This window comes from Pteropus medius, unplaced genomic scaffold, assembly GCF_902729225.1.
Source record: "Pteropus medius unplaced genomic scaffold, Ma_sr-lr_union100, whole genome shotgun sequence".
Taxonomy (NCBI): Eukaryota; Metazoa; Chordata; class Mammalia; order Chiroptera; family Pteropodidae; genus Pteropus; species Pteropus medius.
In genome coordinates, this window is record NW_024350319.1 from 10615551 (window position 1) to 10635528 (window position 19978).

General features: G+C 33.5%; 1 protein-coding gene across 4 annotated transcripts in view; it reads left to right on the top strand.

Annotated features, from left to right (window-relative positions):
- MIGA1 (mitoguardin 1) overlaps nucleotides 1-19978 on the top strand; it is a 70056-nt gene that overhangs the window by 14818 nt on the left and 35260 nt on the right. For all 4 annotated transcript variants that reach the window (XR_005647745.1, XM_039838643.1, XM_039838644.1 and 1 more), the window contains exons 4-7: nucleotides 719-855; nucleotides 3359-3485; nucleotides 6279-6412; nucleotides 7192-7315. Coding sequence is in view for 3 of the 4 variants with exons in the window: in XM_039838643.1 (XP_039694577.1) it covers nucleotides 719-855; nucleotides 3359-3485; nucleotides 6279-6412; nucleotides 7192-7315 (522 nt within the window). In the remaining variant the exon portion in view is untranslated. The remainder of the gene's footprint in view (nucleotides 1-718; nucleotides 856-3358; nucleotides 3486-6278; nucleotides 6413-7191; nucleotides 7316-19978) is intronic.

Here is a 19978-nt window from a genome sequence, read left to right on the forward strand (position 1 = left end):
TAAGTAGTACAGTAAGTAGTGCCTAGTACAGTGAACATTACAACAATAATGATGGATCTTACTGAGATTTTATTAGATCTCAGGTGCAGTGCTAAATGCTATATATTCACTGTGTTGTTTAAACTTTATAGGAATCCTGTGAATTAGGACTATAATACTATATTATTGTTAGCATCTTATACATAAAGAAAATTGAGATATGGAAGAGTTAAGTGACTTATTCAAGTTCATATAACTAATAAATGCCAATATTTGAATCGAAGAGTTTCTTAACAGCTGCATTAAGATAAACTAAGACACAATGTTTGCCCTAAATGAATGATAGTTGGTTAAGGGAGACAGATATATAAAAAACTAATTACAATACAATGTGATGTAGATAAAGTTTAGATGTCATTCAGGGAAGGATGTGCTTATGTTTTGTTAAATTTATAATTTATGGGTTCACAGTTACCAGTATTTTTATACTGATTACAATAGACCATCAAAAACCCGATAAGTTAGATGCATGTTTTGTTCTTTATTTTCAGACGCAGATTTTAGCAGTTAAAAACATTATATATAGATTTTAATAAAGGTGTACATTTAAAACTTATGCAATTAGGGAAATGTGTTTTAAAATCAGCTTTCTGAATGAACATAACATAAACTTTGATATTTTACCTGAAATTTATCATTGGACTTATTGGTATTTGTAATATTTATGTTTGTTTGGTAGGTTCAAGTTGTTCCAGTAGTAGACAGAATTTGACATTATCTTTAAGTTCTGTCAAAGACAAAGGATCTCAGTCTTATAATTATGCTAATGGAGGACTTTTCAGTAAATACTCAGGCTCTGCACAGAGTTTGGCCTCTGTAAGTAAAGAAAAAAATTTATTATTCTTATAAATTTGTTAATATATCTATTGTTATTAGTTTAAATATTATATGATTATAGATAGCCTAGTATAGAAAGAAACTTTAAAAATCTGACTGAGCCTGTTTTCTTCAGGCAAGTAAAATTATCCTTTTGCTAAATATTTAGCCATTTTGCTTCCAGGTGTTTTGAGTAAGGGATATGGTCCTCTGGGTTCCTATGAAAATGTTGATGATATGGAAATGTTGCTTCAAAACTAGATGTTCTTCAAAAATTTGGAAGGCGCATCCATCTAGACTGTACTAGTTCACAAAAACCACTTGATGAGTCTGCTTAAGTAAGTGTTTGGTTTGCTGAAGCCGAGTGTGGTCCTCACCTCTTTCTTTGCAACATTAATATAGTATTGATTGACAAGTGAGAAATGAAGTTAGTATTTGTTTAAATGTAATTTTAAAATTATTTAAAAAAATAGGATATATACTTGCTACTAAAGAAGAGGCAAAAATGTACAGTAAAACAGGGGTCCCTAATCTCTGGGCTGTGGATCAGTACCAGTCAGTGGCCCATTAGGAACCATGCTGTACAGCAGGAAGTGAGTGGTGGATGAGTGAGTGAAACTTCATCTGTATTTGCAGCCGCTCCCCAGCGCTAGCATCACCGCCTCAGCTCCACCTCAGATCATAAGGCATTAGATTCTCATAAGAGCATTGGTCTCTGGTGCCAAGAAGGTTGGGGACCGCTGCAATAAAGATGTGTTCCTGATCCTCTCAGTACCCTCTCTTGAGACAAGCATCGACAATTTCTTATATACTTCCAGGGAGTGTGCATGCCTCTAGCATCGTGTATATTCATTTTGAAAAATAGTTTATAGAACACCGTATTTTGTACTGTGCCTTCTATATAGTTTTTCGGAATATATAGCTGCCCATTCTTAAATCCTTAAAAATATAGTAAATTTTCAAAGGCTGTTCTATGATAGGAACAATTAGATCAAAGGCCTCCAGCTTTCATTCCTCTATGAAACTGAGCAGGATAATGAAGTATATGTCCATTCTATAATTTGGACTTCCTCTGTGTCAGAAAAGTGCCTCCGTTTTGAATTTTCTTAAATGAAAGTTAAAGTCGTTCTTGACAAGAAGTAGAGAAAGGGAGTTTTACGATAGTGGTGTGAATAACAAGTATTTAGCATCACTTGTCATTAGCATCACTTTACGTGCATCAACTGACCTAGTGATTCCACTGCTAGGTCTATAAACCCAGATTTCTGCCTTTTAATGAATGCCTAAATGAGGGTCATGACAACAAGAGTGGAAAGGAGGGGACAGAGTCCACAGAACTTGGTAACAAGAAAGAGAAGTTAAACACGACTTCTTGTTTTCTAGTTTGAGAAATTACAGGGATAGAAGTATGTCCTACTAGTGAACATGGGAAGAAAAAGAGTTTTTGTTGTCCTTTTTTAATATAATCTGTTTGAGATGCTAGCAGAAAAGCCAAATGGAGTCACTAAATAGGCACATGGAAATGTGGGCCTAAATTTCTCAAAAGAGAACAGAACTGAAGTTAGAGATTTGGGAATTAACTGCATGAAGATGACAAATGATAGGCTCAGTGAACTTTGCTAGAGAAGGGAAGATGATAGAGGCTTTTCAATTTTAGTTATCATTTAGCAGAGTATCAGCATTGTAATAAACTCTAAATGGAAAATAAACGAGTGTAAAAATTAATATAAATGGAGCCACCTTAAAATTGAGTCGGAACTGCCATCCCAGAAGAACTGCCTTGTGCGTCTTATGCCTCAAGCCTTTGGAATGTTAAAACAGGGCAAAATAACCTTGCAGCATTGTATCCCAAACAACTGTTTGCTAAGATAACAAGAAATCAGATACTGTGAGCACCAGACTGATGACCATGAGATTGAAAATTAAAAACATTCTTTAAAATTAGCATCACTTGTAGCTTATCCACACTTACGGAAATGCCTTCCTTCATTGATGTAGTTATTCTCGTTCATTGACATAATTGTTTCCCTTCCTTTTCTCATAAATACCCCTTGCCTTTGCCTCCTAATTGGAACACTATTTGGGCTTCTGCCTGAATCAGTGCTACCTGAATAGCTGTTCTTTTGAATCTCATAGAATGCTTGTTGCCTCTCACTTTTAACCTTTTCTTTTCAGATTAACACCGGTTACCTCAAATCAGAGTAGGTGTGGATAAACTTTATAAGTAAATACTTCATAAAATTGTAAACTATAGAAATAACTGCTTGATTTTTAATGGAAATGACTGACTTATGTTCAAAATATTCTACTTGTTAAAGGCTCAAAATTTTTAGGGTCTTAGTACTCAAGCTTGATTGAATATAATGAGATTTATTTCCTCAGGGAGACATTAACATGGATTATTTTACCAAGAATGGGATTTATATAAATTTTAAATATAAAAGCTTGAAAAATACTATCACAAAAGAGATTTTGAAGTAACTTCTATTGATCTTAATTTTAGGTCCAGAGTGTCAATTCTTGTCATAGTTGTGCTTGCGGCAATTCTAATTCCTGGGATAAAGCAGATGAAGATGATATTAAACTTGTTAATATTCCTGTGACCACTCCTGAGAACTTATACTTGATGGGTAGGAATAACATAATAAAGTGTTAAGATACTGTATTTATATTTAATGTGAAACTAAAGAACTGTGAATTGTTCTAAGGGAAGCAACTATAATTTTAAAATGTTCTTATATCTGTTGAGTCTAGACTATATAACACAACCTATTGTATTGGTGTCCTGAGGGTGCTGTAACAAATTACTCCTTGGTGGCTTAAAACAACAGAAATTTATTCTCTTAGAGTTCTGGATGCCAGAAGCCTTTAATCATTATCACTGGGCTGAAATCAAGGTGTCATTAGGGCCATATTCCCTCTAGAGGCTTAGGAGAGAATTTGTTTCTTGCCCCTTCCATCTTCTGGTGGATTCTGGCTTGTGGCCACATAACTCTAGTTTCTGCCTTCCTCTTTATATCACCTTCTCTGTGTATATCAAATCTCTCACTGCTTCTCTCTTATAAGGAAAGTTGTGATTGGATTTAGTGCCCACCAGATAATCTGGGATAATCTCCCCATGTTGAGAAAATTAATTTAATCACATCTGCAAACACTCTTTTTCCTTGTAACATTTACAGATTCCAGAGACTAGGACCTGGTATCTATAGGTAGCCATTATTCAGTCTATTACACTTACCTAACCTAATCTATTGACTCTTATCTAATGAATCTGTCAGAATCCACTTAATCTATTTTATCTAGCTGTCATTTGTATTCTTATATCCAGAAAAGATTGTAAGTAGAAAGAAGGCCTAGGTACATGGACAATGGACTAGTGGTTACCAGAAGGGATGGGAGAAGGGGGGAAATTAAAAAACAAAATGTTAAAAAAAAATTATGTATATATACTACTAAAAAAATAATAATAAAATGGCATTAAAAATAAAAATAAAAAAGGCCTGTGTTTTACATCTCAGTATTCCTACATCTCAGTATTGGCTTGACCATGAGCATTTCTAGAAAGTTTCACTGGAGCCCACAGAGAGCCAGAGAATGAAACACTGAGTCAGATTCCAATACTTTTTCAAATACTTTTTCCTGTTCTTCTGTAGTCTATTTCAGGCTATATTCCTTTTAATGGAAATGCATATTAATTAAAAAAACCCAGAAACCGTTGATGTAGTCCTGGCTTATGAGCAGTACAGAGGATAATGACTTGGCAGAAGGACTGTGTGCCTCTGTATGCATTTCCAAACTCTACAGTAGTTAAACACTACATCACATCTAGTGGTATCAATATCACAATAGCTACTTCTGCCTATAGGAAAAGATATGAGTAGTTCTTTTGCCACCCTTTCCAGAGGACTCCAAAGAATTATACTCAGTATGCTTTTACATTATATCTAGTAATGAAAATTAGAATTGAAGAGAAATAGAGTAAAACTAGAGAAGTTGCTAGGAGTCTGAGTATCATAAAACCAGGATTAGTTAAATTCCTGTGGATTACCTGATCACCCACCTATCATTTCACTTCCCTTTACAAGATTGATGACATAAAAAAAGATTGGTGACATATGTTTGAATTCCTATTATAACACTGATGATAGGAGATAGTTTGGACCATGTTCCACAGTGAGCTGAGACACAGTACTTCCTGAGAGACAAGTCTGCTGTTAGATAATTTTTCCTTACATTTAGCCAAAATTATCAGATGAAGAGAGAGTGGACAAAGTGAGAAAAGGTTGAAGAAGTTAGAATTGTATAGTTTGGGGAAAGGAAGACTAAAAAGTGATATAGTGTAATTATCTTTTGAGTGCATAAGTTTTTCAGAAGGAAGGTTTAGGCAGTGATTCTTTGTTATAAAATAAACAATAAGGAGAAGGCTAAATTGCATTTAAAGAACAATTTTATTTTTTTAGAGTTGCAGATTCTCCAGATAATTGAAGAAATGATTTTAGAGGAGAGTTTTCTCTAACTACCATATCTTAAAAACATCTTGAGAATGACTTGCCTTTATTTTTAGACAGTTTTTAAAGATCTTTTTCTTTAATATGTCTAGGAAAATTAAAATTTCAAAATATTTTTGTTTTGGTAAGTCCTTTTTTTAATTTGGGAAAAAAGAGGTACATATTCACCTGTTTTCCCACATCAGTAGGAACATGGAATTCCCAATTGAACTATAATCCTTTATGGATTCTCTCCATAGTCTTTTAGATTTTTAACTCTGGCCCAGCAGTTTATCCAAATCAGCAAGTTGATATCTTAGTGGTTTAAGACTTTTAGTAGGGAAAAAAAACTTTATTCTCGATTTCTCTGCATTTATCTTTCCTTTCAGTTTTACTCCCTCCTCCTGAGAATCTTTAGAAACCTGAAAACTTCTTAACAACTAGTTTCTTTTATTTATCTATCAATTTTCTTTTCAATTTAGGGGAATATTTCGAAAGATAGTTGTGTGACTATTAAAAGTCCAACTAGCCATTGTTGGACTTTTGATGAATTCATCGTTCTCAAGATGTTTTTTAAGATATGGTAAAGAAAACTCTCCTCTAAAATCATTTCTTCAGTTATCTGGAGAACCTACAACTCTATTCATTCTAGAAAAATTCCAAGCACTATATACATTTTGAGTTACATTTTTTAAAAGATGAAAATGTATTGGTCATTTCTTTTTGATTTTTGGTTGACTAGAACTGTAAGCCCAGAATATATTGGGAAATTAAGATTCTACGATGAAATGATGTGAGCATAAAATTATTCTTTACTGCTAAAACGTAGTCAGACTGTGCCATTGGTGATAACTCTGAAAAACACTTCTGGCCCACAGTGATTTTATTTTGGCATTGGTTTTGCTTACTTACAATTGTTCTGTTCTTAATTTTTAGGTATGGAATTGTTTGAAGAGGCATTGCGTCGATGGGAACAAGCTCTAACCTTTCGAAATAGACAGGCTGAAGATGAAGCCTATAGTTCCATTAAATTGGGTGCAGGAGATGCCATTGCTGAAGAAAGTGTAGATGTAAGGGTGATTTATTTGAGAGCAATCTTCATAATATTGGAAGAAGCAAACTATTTTGTCATGTTGACACAGTATACTTGTTTTTTTGTGACATTTAATAGAGCTGTTTATTTTCTCCCTTGGGATTATTTGGGGGTATCTTTTATTGGGCTTTTTCTGTTCAGTTAGTTGTTAAATCCCAAATTTGCAATTTATCATCAAGTTTCCTGATTTTCTAAGAATGTATAGAATTAAGCAGATAGGATTTCTGAAGGAATTTTTAAGTCTGTTTTGTACTTTGGATTTAATTAAGTGTGATTGTAGTCATAAAAATCACATAGAGTTAGAACTGGACTGGTACTTACTGATCATCTAGGCTAGCGATTCTCAAATTTGGGCATGCTTCAGAATCATCTGAGAGGCTTGTTAAAACACAGAGTTGAGGACCCCACCTCCAGAGTTTCTAATTTAGTGGGGCTGGAATAGATCCTGAGAATTTGCGTCTCTAACAAGTTCCCAGAAATATTGATGCTTCTGGTCTAGGGACCTTTCTTTGAAAATTCCTGATGTAGTCTAACCACTTCATTGTACAGATAGACAAACTGAATCCCCAAGAACTGAGATGATTTTTCCAAAGGCACAGCTAGAACCCAGGCATCTTGACTTCTGTTGCAATACTCTCACCGCTCAGTAGTTTTTTACGTCCCTCACTTTCTTTGCCTTTCATTCAAAAGTGGCAAATGTTTAGAAGTTTAACATCAGAATGTAATATTTGTTGTGTGTACTTTTCCTTTCGTTAGGATATTATTAGTACTGAATTTATCCATAAACTTGAAGCTCTGCTGCAAAGAGCATATCGTCTCCAAGAGGAGTTTGAAGCTACCCTGGGGGCATCTGATCCTAATTCCCTCGCTAATGATATTGGTAAGATGGATATTTTATATGGCTTCTGTTAAATGTATGATTTTCTTTTTTATATTTTTGGAATCATTTGTTTAAATGTACTAATATGGTTATCTATTTTTTAGAAAATGGCAAAGAGAAAAAAGTTTTCATTTTTTTCTTTCAGTTTTATTTTTCAAGTGAACTTATGATATAAATTTATGATATAAATTCAAGCACTTTCCATAGGTAGGATTGTGACATTGTTTTAAAGTTACATTCTGAATGGAAGAATCTCAGTTAAAGTGTTGGAGGGAGGAAAAAAAATAAACAGTAATATAAAAATGGAACATAGACATATTACCTCAGAAACATGCATATAGCTCATGGCATGCATTTAAAATATTTTAAGTAATCATATTTCTTGGACCCCATTAATTGCCGGCTGGATTTGGATTTAAGTAGTCGGTACGTATGTAATTAGATACTATTACCTTTGTTTCCTATTTTAAAGAGAAAAGACTTCTTAAGTGGAGTCTTCTAAGGAAAGAATGATTAAAATTTCTTATTCAACTTCTGTAAGTGCTCCAAAGAATGAAATAAGACAAATTATATTTCTTTTTGTTAAAAATAATTTGTCTTTTCATTCAAGGAGGATTGTTGTTTTCCAGTAAAGAAAAAAAAATGAGTGATCTCCATTTATTTCTGAACATGAACTACTGAAGGTGGCTTTGTTTTGAAATGTTTACTTATCTGTATGTGTTGAAATTAGGTAAAAGATTTCATTTGTACAGGCACATCTTGGAGATACTGCGAGTTCAGTTCCAGCCCAGTTCGATAAAGCGAATATTACAATAAAGCGAGTCATGAATTTTTTGCATATAAAAGTTATGCTTACACTCTACTGTAGTCTGTTCAATAGCATTATGTCTTAAAAAAACAACGTACATATCTTAATTTAAAAATACTTTATTGCTAAAACATGCTAACTATCTTCTAAACCTTCAATGAGTTGTAATATTTTTGCTATTGGAGGGTTTTGCCTTGATATTGCTGACTGATTGGGGTGATTGTTACTGAAGGTTGACCCGGGTGGTTGTGGCAATTTCTTAAAATAAGACAACAATGAAGTTTGCTGCGTCGATTGACTCTTACTTTCATGAATGATTTCTCTGTAGTATGTATTGCTGTTTGATAGAGTTTTACCCACACTAGAACTTTTTTCAAAATTGAAATCAATCCTCTCAAACCCTGCCTCTGCTTTATCAACTAAGTTTATGTAATAGTTTGAATCCTCTGTTGTCATTTCAATAGTTTTCATGCCATCTTCACTAGGAGTAGATTCCATCTCAAGAAACTACTTTCTTTTCTCATCCATAAGACTTTCCTCTCTCAAATAAAAGCAATTTGAAACTAAGACAACAATATTGTAAAAACCCAAAGTATCTGTTAAAGTTTTATCATGAGACTACAGCAATTCAGGTTCCACTTCTAAGTCTAATTCTCTTGTTATTTCTACCACATCTCCAGTTAATTCCTCCACTGAAGTCTTGAACTTCTCAAAGTCATCCATGAAGGTTGGAATGAACTTCTTCTAAACTCCTGTTAATGTTGATGTTTTCACCTATTTCTAGGAATCATGAATGTTCTTAATGGCATCTAGATGGTGAATTCTTTCTAGAAAGTTTTCAATGTACTTTGTCTAGATCTGTCAGCAGAATCACTATCTTTAGCAGCTGTAGCCTTACAAAATGTATTTCTTAAATAATAAGACTTGAAAGTTGAAATTACTCCTTGATCCATGGACTGCAGACTGGATGTTATGTTAGCAGGCATGAAAACAACATTAATCTCGTTGTACATCTCCATCACAGCTCTGGAGTGACCAGGTGCATTGTCATTGAGCAGTGATATTTTGAAAGGGATTTTTTTTCTGAGCAGTAGGTCTCAACAGTAGGCTTAAAATATTCAGTAATCTATATTATAAAGAGATGTGCTGTCATCCAGGCTTTGTTGTTTCATTTATAGAGCATAGGTACACTAGATTTACCATAATTCTTAAGGGCCCTAAAAGTTTCAGAATGGTAAATGAGCACTGGCTTCAACTTAAAGTCACCAGTTGCATTAGTCCCTAACATGAGAGTCAGCTTGTCCTTTGAAGTTTTGAAACCAAGCATTAACTTCTCTGTAGCTAAAGAAGTCCTAGATGGCATATTTTTTCCAACATAAGACTGTTTTTTTCTGCATTGAAAATCTGAAGGCGTAGCCACTTTCATTAATTATCTTAGCTAGATCTTCTGGATAACTTGTAGCATCTACATCTGCACTTGCTGCTTCACCTTGCACTTTTATGTTATGGAGACAGTGGCTTCTTAAACATCATGAACCAACCTCTGCCAGCTTCAGACTTCTCTTCTGCAACTTCTTCACTCCTCTCCGACATCATAGAATTGAAGAGAGTTAGAGCCTTGCTCTGGAATAGGCTTTAGCTTAAGGGAATGTTGTAGCTGGTTTGATCTTCAGTCCAGATCACTAAAACTTTCTTCTATATCAGCAATAAGGCTGTTTCTCTTTCTGATTATTTGTGTATTCACTGGAGTATCACTTTTAATTTCCTTCAAGAACTTTTCTTTTGCATTCACAACTTGGCTAAGTATTTGGTTCGAGGGGTCTAGCTTTTGCCCTATTTCAGCTTTCAACATGCCTTTCTCGCTAAGCTTAATCATTTCTAGCTTTTGAGTTAAAGTGAGAGATGTATGACTCTTCCTGTCACTTGAATATTTAGAGGCCATTGTAGGGTTACTGATTTGCTTAATTTCACCATTGTCGTGTCTCAGAGATAGGGAGGCCCGACGAGAGGGAAAGAGGAAGGGGAATGGCCGGTCAGTGGGGCCATCAGAACACATACAACATCAATAAAGTTTGCCCTCCTACGTGGGTGCAGTTTGTTGTACCCCAAAACAATTATAAGAGTAGCATTAAAGATCACTGATCACAAATCACCATAACAAATATTATAATATTAAAAGGAATGAAATATTGTGAGAATTACTGAAATGTGACAGAGACATGAAGTGAGCAAAGCTATTGGAAAAATGACACCAACAGTTCAATGTAAGGTTGCCACAAACTTTCAATTTGTAAAAAATGCAATATCTGTGAAGACAATAACTCAAAGCTCAATAAAATGAGTTATGCCTATATTAGAATTACTAATTACTGTCTGTAGGTCATAGTGACAGTTATATGAAACCTCTTTGCATTAATTTTGGTTATTGTTTTTTACACTATTATTGTTACCAAAAATTATTTATTAGACTTGAGAATTTTTAATTCTGTTCTCTTAGCTTAAGTATAATATTTTGACATATAGAGATTACAGACCAGGAGAAAATGGGACAGTATTCATGTCAAATAGAATTTGTCAACACCTTCTTTTTATATTTATCTCTTTTGTAACTTTTTTAAATTTATTTTTCCTCTTCTTTAATGTTACCAAAAATTATTCATTAGACTTGAGAATTTTTAATTCTGTTTTCTTATCATAAGTGTAATATTTTGACATATGTAGATTACAGACCAGAAGAAAAGGGACTGTAGAAGTTGGCAGAGTCTATCTCTTGATTTCTTCAGGTTATCAGCTTATAAAGGTTTCTTAGGTACTGCTCAGGTGTCTGCTTTGGATTCCATTATTTCTGGACAAGAGGACCCCTGGGCAGATGGCTTAATTTCTGGGGTCTTCAAGTTGTTTCTCAAGAAATTGTTGTTAATTTGGAACTTTTAATGGGTATGATTTCTAGAGTGGGACCCATACTCAGTCCATGTATTTGGTTAGCTTAGGTTTGGAATGAATTTCTGATCCTACCCATGTCTTATTCTGAGTGAAAATTATTTCACTTAATCCTCATAACACCTTTGATAAGTTAAATATAGTTATCGTCATCCTTATTTTTCAGGTGGGGAAAGAGAGGTACCAGAGGTATGAAGTAACTTCCTAAGAGTTACATAGGTATTAAGTGGCAGAACCCAGATTTGGAACCAGGCAGGCTAATTCAGCATCCATATTCTTAACCACTTTGCTATATTGTCTCACCACTTACAAGACAGACATCTTATCTGAATGGAGGGTTGACTGTAAACTCTTTGTGGTAAAGTCCCCTGTAGAAAATGTCGTTCTGGAGTAGGCAACCTGGAATCCTCACAGCTACTGAAGTCAAGAAACTTATTTCTAATGATGGTATAATTTATTTGGTGCAGATCTTCCTTTCTTTTAAAATGTTTTCCTTCCTTCATATCTATGTTAGGATCTGCAGTTAACTCTGCATTTTTCTTCCTCTCTCAGGCCCTGTAGGCACTGTAGACAGATTTCACTCATTTTGTTGGAGGAAGTTATCAGGGTTTAATCCAGGAACAAAAGAAGTAAACTACTGTATTTACTCTGAGGGACGTAGAGTTTGAGGGCCCAACTGTGCCAGCTGGATTTAGTGTAGTGCTTTTAATGAGTCACTCTGACAAATTACCCTTAGACCTATATCTGTATAATTCAGTCATGTACCTTACAACAACATTTTGGTCAGTTTTGGACTATCTATATGTGTGTACACACAGACACACACACACACACACACACACACACACACACACACACACACACACGACAATGGTCACACACGCACATACATACTCACATAACAGTGGTCCCATAAGACAATAGAGCTGAAACAGTATGCCCTATTATGCCAGTAGCAGCTTCATATACCTTGTGTTTACCACATCTCTTGATTGCATCATTTTCTCTTGTGCTTGATTTAATCTCATGTTTTATAACTTTAGTGTAGCTTAAGTGTACAGTGTTTATAAAGTCTACAGTAGTGTACAGTAATGTCCTAGGCCTTCACATTCACTCACCATTCACTCACTCAGTGCAACTTCCAGTTGTTATAGGTAAGTGCTTTATACAGGTAGACCATTTTTTATCTTTCATACTGTTTTTACTGTACGCTTTCTATACTTAGATATGTTTAGATACTAAATACTTACCATTGTGTTACAATTGCCTACAGTATTCAGTACAGTAACATGCCGTAGAGGTTTGCAGCCTAGGAACAATAGGTTGTGCCATATAGCCTAGGTGTGTAATAGGTCATACCATCTAGGTTTATGTTAGTGCACTCCGATATTCCCACAACAATGAAATTATCCAACAACACATTTCTCAGAATGTATCATAGTTGTTAAGCAGTGCATGACTGTAACTAAAAGTATAGACTTAGCTGGGTTCAAATCCTGACTTGACCTTTTATTTGCTGTGTAATTACATAACTTGTCTAAACCTCAGCTTCCTCATTTAAAAAAATGGGCATATAGTACCTATTTTATAAAATAATTCTGAGGACTAAATTAACATACATATAAAGTGCTAAGAACAGATTAACAGTGTTTATTTGCTTGGAATTTAAAATTCTCTGGGATACTCAGGAAGATCATCATTTTACCTCTAGGATAATAGGCTGTGGTTTTTTTTGTTTGCTTGCTTTTGTTTTTTGTTCTTATTCTACCTGCTTGATCCTTTATTTGCTAATTTTAAGATATTCTTTAAAATTTTTGGTCCCTTTTCGTGTTTTCCAGTGATGCTTTAATTTTCTTCATTAGAATATTTTCAGTTACTTTTAATAGGTCTTTGGGAAAAAGTAAATGCTATGCTGTGTGTACCATCTTAAAATAGAAATTCAGGACATTATAATAACAAAGTCTAAGGATTACATTAACTTTCATAACCTTGCTAATGTTAAGCTTGTGGATAGCTAAAACTATATAGTTCATTTTTGTTGTTACTTTTAGATTTGTTATTGTTAAGCTATATCTTCCTTCATTTGTTCCTGTGTAGTTGTTTTTTGGACCCATAGTTTAACTGTTATATTTATTATTCTTACTAAATTGTCATTTCCAAATCATCATTTTGAATTAAGATAGTTTTAGACTTTGATTTGACATCCTCCTCAGCATTCTGTCACTTTCTAGTTTGGCCCGTTTGGTCTAATTGGTCATCAGTGCTTTCAACTGAAACCATTAACAAAAAGTGCTTAAAGGAAAACTGTTTTCTTCTACTCACACTCCTGACAGCAAATGTTTAGGTTTTCCATATCCAGCAATGCACCAAGTGGATGTCCTACAATTTAATTCAATTAATGACATTAACTCCCCAGAATTAATACAGACCTCACAGGTGAAGGTCTCAGTCCCACAAGACTGTGCCTCCACTCACATGCCAATCTCAAGTATGGCCTTCTGTACTTCTTACTAACTTCCTATAAATTGGGGATTCCTAGGACTCCCTCCTTGGGCTCCATAATTTGTTAGAATGGCTCCCAGCACCTGGAGGTGTTCACCAATCTGTAAATTCTCTGAACCCTGTAGTTTAGCATTCTTATGGAGGCTTCATTATGTAGGCCATAAACCATTGATTAAATCATTGTCCACAGGTGATTAACTTAATCCCCAGCCCCGCAGCCCTCAGGGGCCAAGATTGGAGCTGGGAGTTCCAACCTTCTAATCACGTGGTTGATTCCCATGGCCACCATCTCCCATTCTCCAAGCATCACTTATTAGCATAAACTCAGGTGTATTATTATGAATAATAAAAGATGCTCCTTTCACCCTCTCATTCAGGAAATTCCAAGGGTTTTAGGAGCTCTGCTCCAGGAAACTTGATAAACATGTTTACTTATTATATCACAATGCCGTATCTTAAAGTGCAAGGCCAAAGTGAAATCTGAGGCATGACACTTAAGTTACCTTAGGTGACCAAGAACAACTTTTTTTAAATGAAAAAAGTTTCGATTACAGTCATCATACAACATTATATTAGTTTCATCAAGAATTAAGATACTTGTATTCTTTAACCAGCTATAAATTCAACTGATTCCACTTTCATGTTTTTTATCTTGACCATAAAGAGATCATGGGATACTTTTTTTATAGATTATACTAAAATAAAATGCATGTGTATTTATCTACTTCACTAGTAATTTAGGAAAATGTAAAAAATTTTGAAAAAGAGGCTAATATCAATTCACATTATATTTGGAAATATTACCAATGCTAAACTGTTTTGCAGGTAGGTATTTGCTGTTAAGTATTCATAGCTGATTTTACATTCAATTGCAAATCATCTTAGATTTGGAAGGCACATGTGTCAGGTTTTGTTGACAATAGTAGAGCCCCAGCAAAACTTATTTCACTAATTTGGAATTCAAAATATAAACAGTAGTTAATTTTACATTTTTACTGTCTATAGTAGTTTGCCGAGTTAATTAACCTTGTGGACAAAATTATAGGACAGTGTAAATCCTCCTCAGGTTGATTCTTTTATATGTTTAAATAGTCTTAGCATTTTTTTAAAGATAACAGTGTGTTTATTGAAAGTTATATCTATTTTCTTTTTAAAAAAGTCAAAAAACTTTTGAGTTGTTAGTATTATGAATTATTTGTTTAGATAAGTGTAGTTAGTAACAGCTTAATGTATAGTATGATTCTAACTGGATTATGGTGATGGTTTCACAACTCTATATATTTATTAAACACATTGAATTTACACTTAAAAAGGAGTTTTATGGTATGTAAATTATACTTCAGTAAATCTCTTAAAAATGCAATATGGTTTTGTTAAGCTAATTTTAAGTAAGTGAATTTTTGTGAATTTGAAACAGTGTAAAATAGCACTTTATACTAAAAATTTTTAAGTAATGCAGATCTCTAGAATTAAAAAAAATTATCAAGAAGCCCTTAATTTTGAATTTCAAAGCTAGTAGGCCTGGTGAATTATAAACCATGTTTTCTCCAGGTCGTGCCACTTCAACTGGTAACCAGAAATACTGAGTATTGTTTGTCAATATCCTGTGACCCATACATGTGTGGGAACTTCTGCAAGTAGTTTTGGTGATTATTTTGCTGTTATTTTTACTTTATTGTTAAATTTAGAATCATTTTTATATTCTGTAATATTGTCATCCATGTGGTCATTAAATGTGACAAATACTGAAAATAAGATAAAATAACTACTGATGCTCCGGCTATTATTTTAGTATAGAGCATACTGGAAATACTGGAACTTATGATGAGAAAATTAAAGCAGGAATATTTTTATTTCAAAAATAAAAAACTTCTGGCATCCTGGCTGTAAAATCATGACCACTCAAATGCACTCTTAAGCCAAGCTATTATGTGTTAAAATAGGAAATATTTTTGATACTTGAGAAGGAAATGATAATGATATGAGACATCTTACTACAAATACTTAATGTTTTTAAAGCATTTTAAAAACATTTTATTATAGTTTTATTATGCTTTAAAACTATCCTTGAAAAAGAAATAAAATACTTGTAATATACTTCAACCTCTTTTTGACTTTATTCCTGTAGGAAAAAAAACTTTGGATTAAGCAGGGTTTGAATTATGTTTTAAGTCATAAATTCATCATATAAAATGTAACCATCCTGTATTCTCTAATTCATCTTTGCCATGTTCTGTACTAGTATATCCTTAAGCATTCTGAATTAGTGAATTATTATTGGATATATTTATGTATTTGCTCTTACACAACAAAAGTTTACTCCTGGCTTAAACAATACTTATTCTGTTTTGTTATAAAATGAAATGAAGATTTGAATTAGTTCTCTAGTATTTAAAAAATGTTTTCTTTTTTCATTTATAAGACTGTTTAGAGTTAAATGTGAGGTGTTGAAATCACTAGAGGGCAGCACATTTCATCTACAAATTAGACACCTGTGACTCATAAATGCCAGTCTGTACTGCCCTAGCACTGGAAGTTAAATTTAGGTCACTATTTTACTGGCATGTTTTGTATACACCTGCTACTGTAACTCAGAGTGAGACAGAGTATGGAGGTTATGCACAGAGATGTGAAATATTATTAGTTTAAATGTCCATTAATGTGCAACTTCTAGCTAACAGCTTCTAGAAGTGTTATGCTTATTTGTAGTTTCTGATTTTTAGAGAGTTGTTAAATTGCAGTTATTGATGTATAATTTCGTTATTATAATTTTTGAAGTCTCAACCAAAAAACATGAATTCAAATCTTGGCTCTACCACTCTTACTAGCTTTGAAACCTAAAAGCAAGTCTTGACCTTTTTTAGCCTTAGCTTCATCTATAATATGCAGGACTATATTAGGATCAAATTTATAGAATTATGAAGATTAAATGAAATAATGTATATTGTATTTTAGTATTGGCACATGGTTAACACTATTTTGTATACACCTGCTACTGTAACTCAGAGTTATATTGTAGTTATTTATATTGTAGTTATAGTCTATCATTTATGTGAGACCTGTTCTGAGATTATTTTTAAATTGCATGGACATAGGTAGATGGATGTCACATGTTGATAACTTTTTTTTATAGTATTCAGTCATATTTTCTAGACAGTATTCGCCTTCGGGGAGAATTTATTGATTTTTCTCATAGTAGTAATATAAGTTTGCATTTCCTGAAACAGTAGTTAAGCCATGTTTAAAGTTATTTAAGAAAGTAAAAAAGATGTTTAAAGTTATTTAAGAAAGTAAAAAAGATGCTCTTTATAAATCTGCTTTTTCTCTGTGTTAGAAAACTCGTCTGAAGAACAGATACTTTGCAAAAGTATTTAGTCTAGATGTAGCTAAGATCATTGGCTTTCCTTGACCCCTGATCTTGCCATATGCATAGGAAGAAAACAAAAAAATGAAAATGGATATACTCCTTGCCCTTACATCCAATTATTTTAGCAAATTCTGTTGATTCTGCTTCCATAATATAGCTCTCATTCATTCTCTTTCCTCTGCAACCCATTATGTTTTGCTTGGATTTAATATTCTCCTAATTGGATTGCTGCCTCCAGTTTTACTCCCCTCTGGTACATCTATATCTTGTTTTGGAGTTATTTCTTAGTACAGAACTCTCATCTTGTCACTTTCAGGTTCTCAGACTACTTTTCTGACCTATTTGTTTTACTTTTTCCCATATATTCCAGCCAAACTGAATAACGTCTCTTGCAGAACTGAAATTCTTCTCTAAAATTTTAGTTGTATAATCAACTCCAGGTTTTTAGTATATTTTCCTGGTTTTTCTTTTTGCATTCTTTTGCTGGTGCTGTTCCTTTGTATGATTCAGTGGGCTCTGAACCATTTTTCTTTCTGCCCCTAGAGCACAGTTCTCTTCAAAGTTACTTCCTCTGTGCATTCCTGTTTGCTTTTCAAACCAGAAGGAACCTTTCATACCTTTCTCTGTTCTGTAATAATGACATTTTTTGGTCTTATGGGTATTATTTAAGGGTTCATCAGTCTCTCTGGGTTCTGAATAAATGAGAACACAAAAAGAACCAGATGTTGATTATAAAATGGTAATAACTTTATTTTGAACTTTTTTTTTGCTAATGGCTCTATTGGACAATATGTTAAGGCTTCCTGCATCTTCCTTCCTTACTCTCAAAAAAAATTCTTTGGAGAAGATCCGAGAATGCAGAGCAAATTCTTAGCACACTTGCCCAGCTAGCTGCATAAGGATTCCCTGCCTGCCAACACTAGTCTAACTCAGGAGAGAGAGATCCAGTAGAAATATGATTTGCAGACCTAGATCTTTCTCTGGAAGATGAGTGAGCAAAAGAGAGAGAGGGCGGGGGCGGGGGAGGGAGAGAAGGAGGGAGGGAGGGAATGCTAGTGCACACTAAGAACCATGTAGTGAACAATGACTGTATCTCATTTTTTGCGCTCTGGTTAATGGCATTCAGTTTCTCTGCGTTAGCTAAACTCTTCCCATAGGGAGGAGCAAATGAAGAGGTGAAGGAAGCAACTTAAAGTGTTAAACCAGAATAGCTTCTTCATGGAGGATGGAGTGGAAGTCCCATGTGAAATATGAAGTTGTGATATGTTTAATGGTTTCCTCAGCATTGGTTATTTTTTTATTGTAATTGTAATTATTTATGTACAAATCCAGTCTCTTATATTAGACCTTAAACACCTTGTGGACAGATGGAATATTTAATTCTATTCTTTCCAATGCCTGATACTGTGGCTTCACTGTAGCAGAGCTACTCAGTAGGTCTGTGGGTCTTAACAAGATGTTTATTAAAATCACCTTTGTTATCTTTCCAACGTGGATTCCTAGGCTTTGTTCCAGATCTACTGAATTGGAAGCTTTGGAGTTGAGATTGTGAAATACATTTGTATTTCATAGTTCAGGTGATACTCATGTGCTTTTCTGTTTAAGAGGCCTTCAAGTAATACATGAATTATAGACATAAGGATTGATAAATTGATAGATAAAATTGACGATACTAAGATTTTCTGCAATAAGCTTAAGTAAATTGGTGTTATAATTTTAGTTTATTATTGAATATAGAACTTTATTTTTAGTTAAGTGGAAATTTAAATAAAATAATTTCTTTAAAGGATATGAGGAAAACATCATATATAATCTATGTCTGTTTTCATTTCAGCCTTAAATATATAGTTAAAGCTCTGTTACCAGTAAGTCTATTTCTCTATGTAAAAATTGCAGAAACTGCTGGTGTTTTTATTCCTCTTTCCCTCTCTATAGAAGATTCTTAAGCCTCTATAACTGTAAGGATTGTTGTTATATATTTTTAAAGTCCCCATGCCTTTTTCTTCACTACAAAATGAAAGGCCAAGCATGAAAAGTATAGAGAATATTAAAGATTTTTATCAAATACTAAATTTTGCCATACATGCTTCAGATTTTTAAAATAAATAAATATGTTATTGCATATTTAGTTGCAGTAGCCTATGAACCTTTCCTGATTCTGTTTCTCTTTTTCCAAAGTTACTTATTTTAGTGTTTATCATAAACATGTACTTCACTTATGTATATCATGTTCTAGTGAATACGTTTGCATCTGTCTCTTGGTGCATATCTATAGGCATACCTCAAGGACAGTTTTTAAAACTGTGGTTATAGCCTATTGTCATGAAATCAGTTTCATGGATTGCAGCCAACATTAAAAAATATATATACACATACTCATGAGAGTGCATTATATATATCTGTATATGTATGTATAACATATGTACCTGTGCATTACATGTACACATATACACATAACATATATATTAGTTTTATGAAACTTGTTTCATTTGTATATTCGTGAGTTTTGTCTATTGGGTTTTAAAATTCATTTCTTACTTTGAATTATGGACAAACAAAAATGACAGCCACTGCTATAGATGTGGAATTGGTGGATTATCAGTTATGCTGGTCTTCAGCTTTATTAGATAGCACTAAATCACTATAGTATTTGTACCAATTTAAACTTCCACCAGCAGCGTTTGAAAGTTCCTTCTCATATCCTCATTTTGTTTAAGGTCTCTGGTTGTACCAAGATTTTTAATTTTAATATTACCACATTTATCAATCTTTCCTTTATGGTTTGCACTTTTTGCGCATTGTATAGAAGGTATAAAGAGAATTCTTATGTATTTTCTTTGGAAAGTTTTGCTTTTCATATTTAGGTTTTTAATCTGCTAGGAGCTGGTTTTATAAATGTTTATTATTATTATTATTATTTTAGCAGTTAGATAACAAGTTGCCATATTACCTTTCATTGAATAATATATTCTTTTCTCATGGATTTGAAATGCCCCCTGACATATGTCTAGTTGTCTTATATGTGTGTCTTTTCTGGACTCTCTAT